Below are 14,309 nucleotides of genomic sequence, written 5' to 3' on the forward strand. Positions count from 1 at the left end.
ATTTAATCAAAGTGGCCCCAGTTTTACACCCCTTTTTTCCGAAAGCAAAACTTCTCCCCCTCAAAATGAACATCCTCAGTAGAGCGTTTAAACGAAATAATCTCCACGTATTTCCACCCAAGGATCACCATGTACCCTTCATTAGATGCGCAAAACGATATGAATCCAGAGTGAAGGCCCATAGATATACAGGCATAACTGCCATAAAAACACATGCCCAAAAAACAGAGTGGTATTTAAAAGCCGAAAGAGACTTTCTAGCGGAACGGAATCAAATACCAAACGGGTTCATAGGCCTATGGCAATATGATGACATAAAACACTTGAGAAAAAATATGATAAATATGCTACATCTGAATTGTGCCAACAACAAACAATTACATAAATATAAAAAGTTGTGTATAAGAAGATGTCTTCAGAGAAGACCATTCGATACTGGAAGCGCACCTGTTCAAATTGGATGCTTAACGGAAAAGATCCTAAATTTAAGGGCTCACTTAATTCTCAGATGTAAGGATCATCCGAAAAAAAGAACCATGTCCATTTGGCTAGCTAGAAGACAAAAATTAATGAAGTACCTATACAAAACAGATTTCGAATTATACAAACATACATGCAATTTGCTAAAAATTAAATGCATATTATTTGCCATCCCAGATTCAAGAGATCGATCCAAAGCCATCAATGCTGCTGCTGTGGATGGAGATAGATGTAAATTTCTAATTAGGCAAAAATTATGGAAAGGCAAATATAGACCCAGACCTATGAAAGATCCCAAAGGACAAACTATTAGATATACGAGACACCCCATAGAGCAACCTCCATCTGATTATGCACTTCCCAAGGAGTATAAACCACAGATTTCAAATTCGTGGCCTTATGGTGTTAAGGAAAATTATCAAAAAGGGATCTACACTGTGTATAATCCTACAGCCCCTGGTTTGGGTTACTGTCCCGTCCCTATGCTGTTTTAGCGGCGTAGTGAGTATGCGTAGCACACTTTGCATAGCTACGGAATTTGCGTGGTCACTCCCCGAGAACTGCTTGCAAACTTTTTTTTATTAAAACAAAATGGTTTATATGTTCATGTGACTTGTGAACGAAGTGTTCTCTACACACTACTCAAATATATATATATATATTTTTTTTCGGTTGGTGCAAATAAAGAAGTTTCTTCTTAGGGGTGGCCTATCGGCGCAACATTTCGTCGGACAAAAAAAAAGCAAAAATTTGAAGCGACCAAAATGGAAAAAATGGGCTAGCGGAGTAGCGCACTGTAGCAGCAACGAAGCGACCATGGCGCAACGCGGTTTCAGCAATTTTGAGACAATTCCGCCCCACTTATCCCCCAACCTGTGTGACACCTTTTCTTCATTTAGTCACCAGGGGCTTATCCACGTGGTACATGTTGTGCACCACTGTTTGCCTCCTCAGCATGTTAAGGTATTCCCGGCAGTCCTTCTCAAACGCCTTCAGTTCTTCATCGGTGTGGTTCACATGGTTGTTGCTAAAAAATTCTCGGAAGGTATCTTTGGCCTGTAGAAAGGGAGGAAATATATATGAGCGGCCAATTATGTGTTTTGTTCTTTGCAAATTTATCTGCGTCAGGAGTGTAAGCTGCTTTTCTTCCAGACAAAATAGTGACCCATTTTGTGGGAAAATTTTGTTATGCGCTATTAACCTTGTTCCTGAAGTAGACGCTGTAGTTTATGTTTTCAAATTTGGAAGCTTCACTTAGGATGTGGCGATAAAGAACCTTCATATTTTTTAGGTTATTCATCTTCATCATCCTTGAGCGCGTAAAAGTGTCTACACATATGCGCATACATATATGGATGCGTGTGCGCTTCAAAATTTAGGAATGGCTAACTTGTTCTAAATATCCCCTAATGGTAACGCCCCCCTTTAAGCAATTTTTACAACATAGACGGGGTTCTTTTTTTTTCCCCCGTCCCCCGCTGTCGCGTAGGTCTCTGCCTTGAGTAAGTGCGCTGAATGGCTATCTTGAGCCAAACGTACGTTCACTTTTGCAGAAGCTTCGATTTACTTTGGAATCGCTCCCGTTTGGTTTCCACACAATTAAGTTCGGCTGCCTTCCATGAGCATTCTTTGTAATTTTTCATAACACAGCACAGTTTCGCGGGCCCACCACAGGACGCATAAACGTTCACAGCGTCCTAAGTTTTTTTTTTTTTTTCCTTCACTTTGCTATGCCGCGTTTTGTTTCGTTAGCTTGTTGTTGTGCTGTTTTTGTGTTGTAGCATTTTGTTATTTTATTTTTCCATTTTGCTGCTTTATTATTTTTTTTTTTTCCCATATTAATATATTCTTTTATTTATTTTATTTTATTTTTTTTTTTTTTTCCCGTTGCGCCCATTTTTCAACAATTTGTGCGTGCCCCGGGAACTTGGGTACACCCGCCTCCGAAATTTCGGAGCGTCCACAAATGAGTACACTTAAGGAGGAAACGTCACTCGCGTGCAGAATAAAAAAATGAACTTACTTAATATGCGTTATGTGAGGGTATTTTGAGACATCTCCATTAAAAATGCGATGCCTATCCTAAGGCAGACATATATACCCAGTGGAAAAATACAGATCCGTAATTTGACCTGGTGCCACTCCGTACATATTGACAGGAAGAGAAGCAGTGCCGTCATTCTTAAAACAGTGTGAAAAAGATCCTAGTTTCTTCCTTACGCAAAAGGTTAGACTTTTTTTTAAATGAGGACTTAGATCATGCAATTTGAAATTTTTCTTTGGCCACTCGTATGTAGATGCGACAGGTTATCGGTTTTACCAAACTGTGTAGGGAAGTTATGTAAGCACCATTTTGTGATTAATTGTTGGGGGAATGTAATTCGCCAAAAATAGTGAAGTAAAATGGCACACAAAAGGAATGGACACAGGGTACAGCCCATCACATTAATCTCTCGTTCCACTCCGCCCCCATGATTGACCTCCTTGTATCGATGCCAAGACCCCCACATTTTTATACGACCGCGATACGAAATAAAGCAAAATGAAACAATAAATGAGTGGAAAAACAAAGAGAAAGAATAATCGCACACATATTTTTTTTCATTACATCCTGTATGGTTTTATATTTATATTTTATTCACCATCCCACGTACACCAATTGTGTAAAGGCACAGATGCCCCGATAACCTCTCAGCGATGTTCATTGCAGACGTCCCAATGGCAATAAGGTTGGAGAGTCTACATAAATGTGTGTATTTTTGTTTTCTTCTTGCAAAAAGGAAAAATGGAAAATTTTCGTACAATCAGATATGGATATACAACGCTACATCCATGTGTGTGCATTTGGAAGAGCACGCATATGTATAATACCCATTTAGACCTCATTTTTTCATATTAAGGCGTTCGAAGGGGAGGATGTAGAAGCCAATCGGTGCTCCCACTTAACAGGGCGGAGAGAAACCCTTACACTTTGCGAAAAAAAAAAAAAAAAAAAAAAAAAAAGACAAACAAGCAAATATGCAAGCAAAAAAGGAGCACAGAAATGACAAAATGGAGAAAAAAAAAAAAAAAAAAACACACATTTAAAGCCGAAAATTATTTTAATCGCGTAAAAACATAACAATAATTCATTCACATTTTTTCGAAGCTGCTGAAATAATGCCAAGCATGACCTTTGCAATGTTTCTTACGAATATTCTTAAATCCCAGTAGGGGGAGACAAAAAAAGGAAATTCCCCTTTTCAACAAACCCGCATTTTTTACCATTTTGTAATTGCACCAATTGGCGACGGTTTCAATTAGGGGGCCCAAATAGCACTACTCGAACGATGCTCCCATATTTGGCATAGCTACTGCTAATTGTTCACCCGGAAAGTGACAAGACCATATTTCCTTTGGCATTCCTATGTGAAAAATAGAATAACCACTTTTCTGCGAAATTGCCCCTCACCGCATCCATAGATGTGACGGATTTGCACTAATCCCTTAGGCGTATGACATCCACGCACCCCCATCCTCAGTAACTTTATTTTCACAAGCATAATTAAATGAAACGATACAATGAAAAGACAATCAACGCGAGGATCCAGAGGGAGCAGAAGAATGAATACGCTCGAGAAAGAATACAGAACGATTTGAAATTAGACACGTACAGCAAAATACAGGGAATATCGATAGACAAAGCTGACGCAGCGCAAACAAAGAAGCAACAAGAGGAGTCATTTAAGAGAGAAAACGAAACGGACGAAAGTCAACTTCACAAAAAAGGCAACAATTCCAATGGGGGGGATGAACAGGAATATTTCACATCACTACAATTTGACAGCGAGAAAATTAAAGAAAATCGATTGAGACAATGTGAGTTATTAAATGAAAAGCAAAAAAAAGAAAAAGAAATAGCAGATGAAGCGCTCAGACAAAAAGCCATAGAACAAACATTGCAAAATGACGAAGGATATAAACAATTAAAAGGAAAATTAGAAGAAATAGCTACGTTAAAAATAAGGGAGAATCAAATCCGTGATGCGAAATTTAACAAAGTAAAAGAAACAGAAGATGAAAAAAAACGAATTGAAAAACAAAGGGAAGATTTACTCAAAAAAGAAGAATTGGAAGAGGAAGAAAAAAAAAAAAAAAATTATGAAAAAGTTATGGAAACCAAAATGGAATTACAACAACAAATACAAGAAAATATGAACAAGAAGAAAAACAAATTTTACGGAACTGCACAAGAAAGAAGCAACATCGAAAATATAGTTAAAAATTACAATGAAGAAGAAAGAAAAAAAAAGGAAGATGAGTTATTAAAACAGAAAAAGCTACTAAAAGAATTTCAAGAACAAATTGAATTGAAAAATAAAAAAAAACAACTTGAAAAGAAAAAAGAATTAGAAGAGGAACTGAAGAATCAAGAATATATTAAACAGAAGGAAGAAAAAATTAAAAACTTACAAAAAAAAAAGCAAGAAAAATGTCTAGAAAAGCAAAGAGTTGTCAACGAATTGGCACATAAGGAATATCTCATAAGTAAAGAAAAAGAAACTCTCGACGAGCTCCTAAACAAAGTGTACATTGAAGAACACGACTTTAAGGAAAAACAAAAAGAAATTAAAGAAAACGAAAAAAAATTACAACTCAAAAATGAAATGATAAAACAACTCGAAATTGACATCCAATTAAAGGAACAAAAGAGACAAAAGGAAAAGGAAGACGACGAAAAGAGAAAAATTGAAATACTTGAAGAAAAAAAAAAATTAGATAAAATTGATCAATATACTGATAAAAAAAGGAAGGAAAAATTATTGCAATATAGGAAAGAAATATACGAAACCTTCCAACAGAAAAAGGAGGCAGTCAAAGACGAGCGCCTACAGGAAGAAATGGAAAAGAATAAACTTCTCGAGGAGCAGAAGGAGTACGAGGAACTCATAAATAAGGAGAAGATGAAGCTCCTCCAGAAATACAGCAAAGACATTTTGGAAAACCTGCCTGAAGATGTCTACGATAGCTTGAAGAAGAAGAACATCATTACGTAGGGGGGCTGTCTAGTGCGCAGGTCACGTGGACCTGCGAAACTGGGAGCCATCCTCACCCCTTCACAGGGGTTACCACAATGCGCCATTTAAAAAATTACGAGTGGACGAAAAAAAGGGGGGTTAAAATGTGGAGGGTTAAAATACGGGGGACAACAAATGGAAGCCAACATATGGGAGCCAAAAAACCACAAACAAGCAACTACATGTGAAAACTCTCTTAACAAAAAAAAAAAAAAAAAAAAAAAAGACAACGTGGGGCGAAGGGGCATAGCACGTCTTTTCCCGATGTGTGTGCTCTTCACCCCATGCATAGGAGCCAAGACGTAAGTCTTTTCATCCTAACATGCTGTAAAATAAATGCTCAACATCTACGCTTCTTACACAATGTACACTGATTTTCTTCCTCAATTATGCTGCACACTCTGCATGCATCATAGAAATAAATTATGAAAAAAAAAAAAAAAAAAAAAAAAACTAACAAAGGGGGGTAGCCAATGGAATAAAATACACCTAAACGGAATATATGCAAGGGGAGTAATCTTCCTCGATTCTTCTCCGCAATGGTACGATCGGGCCCTTTTGCAGCTTTGTCCACATTTGAAAAGACCTTCATTCATCAGGGTGAAGGAGTGAAGTGGCCACTCCAAACAGATGGGTGTCTAGCCAGGTGGATCCATTTGAACAGACATACAAGAATGACCCATCACGTTTGGATATTGGATACATTACTTTTTTCCTTTCTTCCTATGCTATGTTATGTTACTTTACGATTTGCAGGGGCTGGAGTTTCATTACCATGGGGTCGCTTTTATTGGGATTGACAGATGCGGTGGAAAAATGCGCTCCTCCCCTCCCCGCTACTGTATCACGTTCAGGGTACCGTCAAGTGCCCAGGTGGCCATGAGATCCTGACTAGTGTGATGGAGCACCCCGAGGGCGTCTTCCTCGAGGACCTTGAGCTGCGTCTCCAGTTTGGCAGTGTTATAATTAAAGCAATATAAGTACTGGTTTTCCGCCAAACAGTAGACATATTTAGAATTGGGGGAGAGGCACGCAGAGACAAAGTGCACAGGGTTTTCCTCCTCCTTGTCTGCTAAATATGTGTAAGTCTTAATAATCTGTCCTTTAAAATTCATAAGGTAGCAATAGGGTGACTTAGAACATACTAGGATAAGTTCGTCCAGCGTTTTTGTTAACAAAGTGATGGTATGGACAGAGGGAAAAATTATATTATCTTTTATATTGTAATATACATAAAATGAAGTAATACATTCACAAGTTTTCTGATTATATATAAATATCTTCCCTTCTTCTGTGCCACATATGACCCTAGAATTATCTAATGAGTACACAGCAGAGTGGACAACAGTAGAGTGTTTTCTAAACTCTTTTAAACATTTCAACGATTTTAATCCAAAAATTTTAACAGAAAGATCATATGAGGATGTTAAGATTTGTGTCTGATCATTATTAAAATGAACAGATGTTACTGCGTTCGTGTGTGCATTAATAGTTCTTAGACAAGAACCCGTTTTTATTTTCCATATTTTGATTAGCCCCTTAGAATCTCCACTAATTAAAATTTCATCATCTTTACTAATGCATAGAGCAACAATGGGATTGTCATGCATCATGATGTTATTATTATGTTGGTAAGTTAAATCGCTGTTTAACTGTCCAGTTAGCCAACTCCATACTTCTATGAACCCATCAGACGAACCCGTAATTAAATAATCGTGACTGTACGAACATATACAACATTCTACATTGGATTCTTTTCCAAAACTTATACTTTTTAGAATTCTCTCTGGGTACACATCTATACCTTTGGATTCGTCTTTTTCTAAATTTCTAAAAATATCAAAATTGTCATTTTCTTTATTTTTTTTTATAAGGTTGTGATGATTCTGCCATTTTAATGCCATACCTAGTAGGGCCAATAATCTAGACGGTGCACATGAAGTTATTTCATTGTTAATCATCATACATATATTATTCCTTCTTTCCTCTTTTGTTATTCCATCGTAGAGAACATTTTTATTAACATGTTTACTGTTCATGGTGAGAAGATCTTCCAACTTGTGATATTTTTCTCCATACATCTTTTTCATTTTTTTAAATATAATGCATTCACTCATTATCTTTTCGGCTAGCTCATTTTCCTTATATTCTATAAGTTCGCATATTAACTGTTCATACAGATTTATGAGTGTTTCGTCAGATAACTCGATTGTTGTTATATTGTAGAGAACATTTTTCCAGTCACCTTTGTGTATGTCTCTTATGAGCATTTCCACGTTGCTTGCTGCGTTTAGTTTTACATTGCTTTCTTCCTGCAAAACGTAAAAGGACCTCATTAAGTTATTTTCCTTCAAGTACTGCAGGATCAGTCGTATGACGTCTGGGGCTGCCACGTTCAGGTTGTTCGCCATTTTGTGATTAAATTGGGGGTTGTCCACGTCGCCCCCCCTCCTTTTCTATCCCTTCCGCTTCTTTGACGTACTTCCACTTGGGCCACAGTGCGTTGGCTTTGCCCCCCTCTCTAAGGTGGATAAATTGGTAGAAAGGTAGGTTGTCAAAAAAAAATGGTAAGGTCTCAAAGTGCCAATTAGCGAACTGACCAACTGCAGGAAGGGACCGACTTTTTCTCTCTCTTCGTGACGTGATCAGAGTAAACGCTGCGAATCTTTTTTTATTTTTTTTTCTTCCCTTAGCGAGGTGAGTCGTCCTGTTTGGAAGTATCCTTTTTGGGTCAGTTCTGCGCTTAACTATGGCCTTTTTTTTTTTTTTTTTTTTTGCTCTAAAGAGTGTACATAAATAGCGGTTACTAATACGTGAAAGATATGCCTCCCCGCTCGGGTATTTGTTTTTTTTTTTTATATATTTTCCCCCACCGGCATACTTACTGCACCAGGGGGAATAATAGCAATAATGAGGAATTCCTTCAGTCACGCAAGTCAAGTTAGAGTGGGGGGAGTTAAGCTTGTTCACATTTGGTTTTATTTCTTTCCCGTGTGATAAGAATTACACGCGAAAAACCTTACCCAATGAAGGAAAAAAATTAACCGCGGGTGAGCGCGCAGTGATGGGCTTTTTACGTGCACTTGCATACAAGTTAAGCACACAAAGTGGCACTGTCAACACTTTGAATACATGTACACGCCCTAAGAGCAACTCCCTTTCAACGACGTCGCCCTTTTTCCGCTGAGGATTCTCGCCAAGAAGTATCTCCCAGCAACACACAGCTGGATAACCCCTCAACGCAGGAGAGATAACAAAGAAAAAAAAAAAAAAAATGCATTTTATGAAACAGCCACAACGCGACTTCTAGCGCTTAGCAAGGTTAAGAGAGAGAAGGCCTTACCTTGAATGAGTGAGGGGTGTATCAAAGGTTTGCGCCATCACGAGGATTAGCAGAATCACCAACACTAGCAACCACAGCGCCAATTTCACCCCTGTGTAAGAACAGCAAAATGGCATGGAACAACAAACTGCTAATTTGCGCAGAACAATGCGCACTGAACAACCTGAGCATAATGGCGAAGAGAAACTTCGCAAGCGACAACCTCAGATCCTTATCGCTCCGAATGAAGTCAATCAAGTCCATCCAGAAAATCACGAAAGCAATGAAAATGGTTGCCGCATCCAAATTTAAAGGGGACCAAAGAAGGTTAGAAAATTGCAAACACTTCTCTACCCCACTAACAGATATATTTAACAAATTAAACAAACAAGAAATGCACAAAAAAAATGAAGACCTTGCAATCGTCGCCATCTCATCAGACAAAGGACTATGCGGTAGTGTCAATTCTTCTGTCTCTAGAGTTTGCAAAAAATTATTAGAAAATGAACAAGTGGACAACGAACTTGTCAATAACATTGCCCCCAATAAAATTTACGTGTATGGTATAGGAGAAAAAATCAGATCAGCTTTAAATAGATTGCATGGAGATAAATTTGAAGCCATCTACAATGAGTACAATAAAATTCCCATAAATTTCCTCACATGTGCATATATTGCCGAACGTATAATAAAAAAGAACCACAGTAATTTGCTCATTGTTTACAATAATTTTAAGTCAGCCATATCTTTTGATACGAAAATATTAAGTGTTTTTTCGGAGAAGCAACTTAAAAAAATGAACAAAAAGGAGCTAGCCACTTTTGAGTTTGAGCCCGAACTTGATCATATTTTTAAGGACATTTATGAGTTCTACTTTGCCTCCCTCATTTATAACTGCATCATAGAGAATTTGGCCGCCGAGCAGGTAAGGAAATACATACAACGGGTAGGGCGAAAGCGCAACCTCTACATATATAGGCAATTTCCCAGGGGGACACTCTCATCCAGTTAGTCAGTTGGGGTCGCCCCTCCCCCATACCATGTACCTCGCACAGTAGACATACATACGTAGATTGTACACCCTCCACATTTAATTCGATGCATTATACTTCCCCCTGCCCCTTATGCAGTCCGCCCGAATGACAGCTATGGACAACGCCTCCTCTAGTGCCACCGAAATGCTGGACGCCCTTTCTCTGAAGTATAACAGGGCGAGACAGGTAAATGGGGAAAGCAGAAAAAACATGTGGAGAAAAAAAAAAAAAAATACGTTCAACGAATTGGTGGTTCACCAATCCACGGTCGAACACACCTTGGATCAGCAGATTGGTCCACCACTTTAGTCGTTGCTTCTGCCGTCCAATTCGTGTGATCCCCGTTTATACACCCGTCTTCTCCCCCTTCTCCCATTCGCAGTCTAAAATTACGTTGGAGCTTATCGAAATTATATCCGGTGCGAACGCCTTGTAGCGCTCTCGTAATGAGGACAGCCTATCTGTTCATGCGTGAAGCGCGGTCAGACATTCTCTCTAGGAATGAGTCATTTGTCGCAGTGCGGACCTATGACCTCACTGTTACGCGAATATAATACCACGTACACATCACCCCGTTTGGAGAAGATATATTTTTTTGCATTTCCCCCCACGCGCCCACTCGGGTTTATCTACGTGACAGAAGAGGATACACCAAAATGGAAATAAAAAAAACACACATAAAAGTGTCTTCCGTTTTGAGATTTTTTTTTTTTTTTTTTTGAATAACTTCGGCTAACTGTGGTCAGTTGGAAGCCCAAGTGGTTTTACATATAAATGTACATACACGCTGCACACTTTTTGTGCAAATAATTTTTTTCCTGTTCCGCCACGGGGGACACCCGTCTGTATATTACGACGGTAACTCTGCGACGCTGCCCCAGCAAAACTAGTGGCCCGTGGTTAAATATAAAAAAAGAGGAAAAGAGGAAGGGATAATAACAATCTGATTTAATGATAACATGCCTATAAAGGCACTGCGAATTGGATTCTTCAACTTTGGCATAAACATATGCTGCACTTCCACAGGCACAATCTAGTATCCACCTCAAGGTGTTGTGTGCGGGCAGGTAAACATACCACATAATCAGCTCATTGCCTGGTGTATTGTTTTACGATTTCTCTTCATTTAGCATTCGAGGGAAAACACTCGTTTGCTTCTTTGCAGAAGATCTCTTTTTCATATTTCCATCACAAGGGTAATTTTTTTTTTCTTTTTTTTGTGCAAAAATGGGGAATATAAATTAATCAATTGAAAAAAAGAAAATGAAAAAAAAAAGGTGAATTAGAATAAACACGTGATACGTAAAAGATTTTTTCCCCTAACGGATAAGCTACGTTTTAACTTGAGCGTATTACCCATAACTGCTGCGCATAGTTAACATGTAACAAAAGAACAGGCCGCCGCTTAACGTGGGAGTACAGCGGAAGGAGAAAATTCGCAGTTCACACATTGCGGATTTCAGTGAACAAAAATGAGTGGAAGGTGAATAATCCAGGCGTTTTTTTTTTTTTTTTTTCTCACTTTCCATTTCTGTTCAAAAGTTAGAAGATTATCACCCGAGCTGACGTATGCCCACAAATATATGTACATAAGCGGCATGTATACTTCCCTCCATTCTGTTTGAGCGCATGTTCTTGTACAGTGGGTGCATTCATAAAGAATACAGGGTCGTTTCGACGAGTCATTTGGGCGATAGTCTTTTTGAAGCAGTTCTCCCCCATTGTCAGGAGCTCACTTTTTTGTTTTTCCACTTTTGGGTTAACTCCCATCAGGTGAACGAGCTCTTAGTGGTCACCCAATACTTCGTCATTCATCATCGAAAACACGATTTGGAAGAAGCAAAAATTTGGGTGATTTTCCCACATTCCAAATTATTTAATTGCAGCTGCCATGCGAATTCGTCCTCACTGTGTGGCATAGCGGCATTTTTCGCCTCCCTCCACTGCGTGCGTTTTTTTTTTTTTTTTTCCCGTGCTGGGAACTCATGAAGTAGTAGGAAGGTTGTTTACACGACAGTAACAACGGACTTCAGGGCGAAATTCCGTACTTTTCTCCCCCACGAAGCACGTAACCAAGAAGGGCATTATTTTCGCCCGTCGAAGATCCCCCACGCAAATACCGTATGGCACGACTGCTCAGAAGCGCTAGGGCTGTGTTGAGAGATAATTTGGAAGGAAAAAAAAAACGAAAAACAAGTCGAAGAGAAGGTGAGAAAAGTAGGAGGACCTTTCATCGCATAGAGGGAATAAGTTGCCTTGAGTAGGAGAGGGGGACCCCTGGCTGTAGTTCCTCCCTCTGACCCCCTTGCCCATTTTTTCCTGGTCTTCCCCCACACACACCTGCAAAGATGGCGTGCATAAGCGCCATTTTCATTATCGACATGAAGGGGAAGGTAATCATCAACAGGAACTACCGAGGCGAAGTAAACCTAAACCTGACGGAGGTATTTTACAATTGCGTAATCGATCAGGAAGACAATCTGATAAAACCCATATTCCACGTGAATGGGCTGACCTACTGCTGGGTGGCATATAACAATATATACATCCTGGCGGTAACGAGAAAAAACAGTAATGCAACATTGATCATCACATTTCTGTACAAACTAATCCAAGTACTGAAGGACTATTTTAAAGTGCTGGAGGAAGAGAGCATAAAGGACAACTTCGTAATTACCTATGAATTACTAGACGAAATGATTGACAATGGATTCCCCCAACTAAGTGAAGTGAAAATATTAAGAGAGTATATAAAAAATAAAGCCCACCAGTTAACAGTGAAAAATATAAAAATCCCATCAGCTATTACCAATTCGGTGTCTTGGAGGAATGAAGGAATAAAATACAAAAAAAACGAAATATTTTTGGACGTCATTGAAAGTTTAAACATCATAATATCATCCAATGGTACTGTCCTGAGGAGTGAAATTCTTGGGTGCCTAAAAATGAAGTCATACTTATCAGGTATGCCCGAATTAAAGCTAGGATTAAATGATAAACTTTTGTTTAATAAAAATGTGAGCAATTTTAACAGCACAAGTAGTGGCGGTACTGGCAATGCAGGAAGTGGAGTTACCAATTCGAACTCGTCTAACGTCACCAATGTAAATACCCAGACGAATAGAACCAAGTTAGTAGAATTAGAGGACATGAAATTTCATCAGTGTGTTCGTCTTTCCAAATTTGAAAATGATCGAACCATTTCTTTTATCCCTCCAGATGGCATATTCAATTTAATGACTTATCGTTTAAGTACACATGTAAAACCGCTCTTCTGGCTAGACATTAATATTTCTAAAAAGTCTCTCACCAAAATAGAATATGTAGTGAAAGCTAAATCGCAGTTCAAAAATAAAAGCATTGCAAATAATGTGGAGTTTCATTTACCCGTCCCCGCTGATGTAGATTCTCCACATTTTCAAACCTATATAGGAACTGTAAAATATTATCCAGATAAAGATATCCTCATTTGGAAAATAAAACAATTTCAGGGACAAAAAGAATACATTATGAATGCCCAGTTTGGCTTACCTTCCATCGTGTCCAATGAAAATAAGGACGTATATTACAAGAGGCCTGTAAATGTGAAGTTCGAAATACCCTACTTCACCGTTTCAGGCATCACCGTGCGGTACCTGAAAATTATTGAGAAAAGCGGCTACCAGGCTTTGCCCTGGGTAAGGTACATCACGCAGAACGGCGATTATCAGGTTAGAATTTCCTAACATGCCTTTGGGAGAATATTCGGAATATCAGCGGTAAATTTTGTGGGGAAGTTTTTGCTTCCCATTTTTGTTTCCCATATTTTGGTTCTCTTTTTTTGCTTCCCTGTTTTGCCGACGTGGGAGTAAGGGTGGATGACCCATTCGTAACGAGAACAGGTGCGTATATTTTGCGCCGTGCCGGATTCCCTTCGCTGCATTATCAGTTGTGATTGTTATCCCTGTGGATGGCGCAAAAATGTCAGGGCTAAAAGGAAAGCAGCGGGGGAAACATCGAACGAAAAGGAGGGCTTCCACCCCCAAACATTCACACGAGTATGTAACGTCATGTGTAAGTCTGCATTGCATTTCCGCGCAGTGCCTTTTTTGTAAATTCCCCATGTCCACATACCATGTGTGTATGTGTGCACACCAGTAAAAATTTCACCAGATGGAGGAGGCACATTCAGCTCAGTAACAGGATTATAGTTTTTTTTTTTTTTTTTTTTTTTTTGCACACATTACACCCCTTTAATCCTCCCACCCGCAACATAGAATAAAATTTTTACAGTGATCAAATCTGTTTGTTGTTTCGTTTATTGCTACCCATTCGAACTCGTTAATGTATATATGTTTTGTCCTAGTCACGCACATGCAAATGTGACAACAGCAAGTAGCCTTTTTTTTTCTTCTCCCCCTCACTGTTAAGACGTCC

General features: G+C 38.8%; 6 protein-coding genes across 6 annotated transcripts; 4 read left to right on the forward strand and 2 right to left on the reverse strand.

Moving 5' to 3' along the window:
* Nucleotides 1-65: 65 nt before the first annotated feature.
* On the forward strand, nt 66-974 carry PCOAH_00038310 (30S ribosomal protein S15; the record flags this gene model as incomplete). The annotated part of the gene is made up of 1 exon (XM_020060622.1): nt 66-974. One exon carries the CDS (start codon nt 66-68, stop codon nt 972-974), a length of 909 nt encoding a protein of 302 aa, XP_019916986.1.
* A 397-nt stretch (nt 975-1,371) lies between these two features.
* On the reverse strand, nt 1,372-1,786 carry PCOAH_00038320 (Uncharacterized protein; the record flags this gene model as incomplete). Its single annotated transcript, XM_020060623.1, has 2 exons — nt 1,372-1,536; nt 1,682-1,786. The coding sequence occupies 2 exons, from the start codon at nt 1,784-1,786 to the stop codon at nt 1,372-1,374; spliced, it is 270 nt and encodes an 89-aa protein (XP_019916523.1).
* Nucleotides 1,787-4,028: 2,242 nt separating this feature from the next.
* Nucleotides 4,029-5,516, forward strand: PCOAH_00038330 (Uncharacterized protein; the record flags this gene model as incomplete). The annotated part of the gene is made up of 1 exon (XM_020060624.1): nt 4,029-5,516. The coding sequence occupies one exon, from the start codon at nt 4,029-4,031 to the stop codon at nt 5,514-5,516; it is 1,488 nt and encodes a 495-aa protein (XP_019916828.1).
* An 857-nt stretch (nt 5,517-6,373) lies between these two features.
* PCOAH_00038340 (Uncharacterized protein) lies at nt 6,374-7,948 on the reverse strand (the record flags this gene model as incomplete). The annotated part of the gene is made up of 1 exon (XM_020060625.1): nt 6,374-7,948. One exon carries the CDS (start codon nt 7,946-7,948, stop codon nt 6,374-6,376), a length of 1,575 nt encoding a protein of 524 aa, XP_019916682.1.
* A 1,041-nt stretch (nt 7,949-8,989) lies between these two features.
* Nucleotides 8,990-10,329, forward strand: PCOAH_00038350 (ATP synthase subunit gamma; the record flags this gene model as incomplete). Its single annotated transcript, XM_020060626.1, has 3 exons — nt 8,990-9,784; nt 9,990-10,079; nt 10,276-10,329. 3 exons carry the CDS (start codon nt 8,990-8,992, stop codon nt 10,327-10,329), a joined length of 939 nt encoding a protein of 312 aa, XP_019916119.1.
* Nucleotides 10,330-12,241: 1,912 nt separating this feature from the next.
* On the forward strand, nt 12,242-13,618 carry PCOAH_00038360 (Clathrin-adaptor medium chain; the record flags this gene model as incomplete). The annotated part of the gene is made up of 1 exon (XM_020060627.1): nt 12,242-13,618. One exon carries the CDS (start codon nt 12,242-12,244, stop codon nt 13,616-13,618), a length of 1,377 nt encoding a protein of 458 aa, XP_019917052.1.
* Nucleotides 13,619-14,309: the final 691 nt, after the last annotated feature.

Source organism: Plasmodium coatneyi, chromosome 12, assembly GCF_001680005.1.
Source record: "Plasmodium coatneyi strain Hackeri chromosome 12, complete sequence".
NCBI classification, from domain to species: Eukaryota; Apicomplexa; class Aconoidasida; order Haemosporida; family Plasmodiidae; genus Plasmodium; species Plasmodium coatneyi.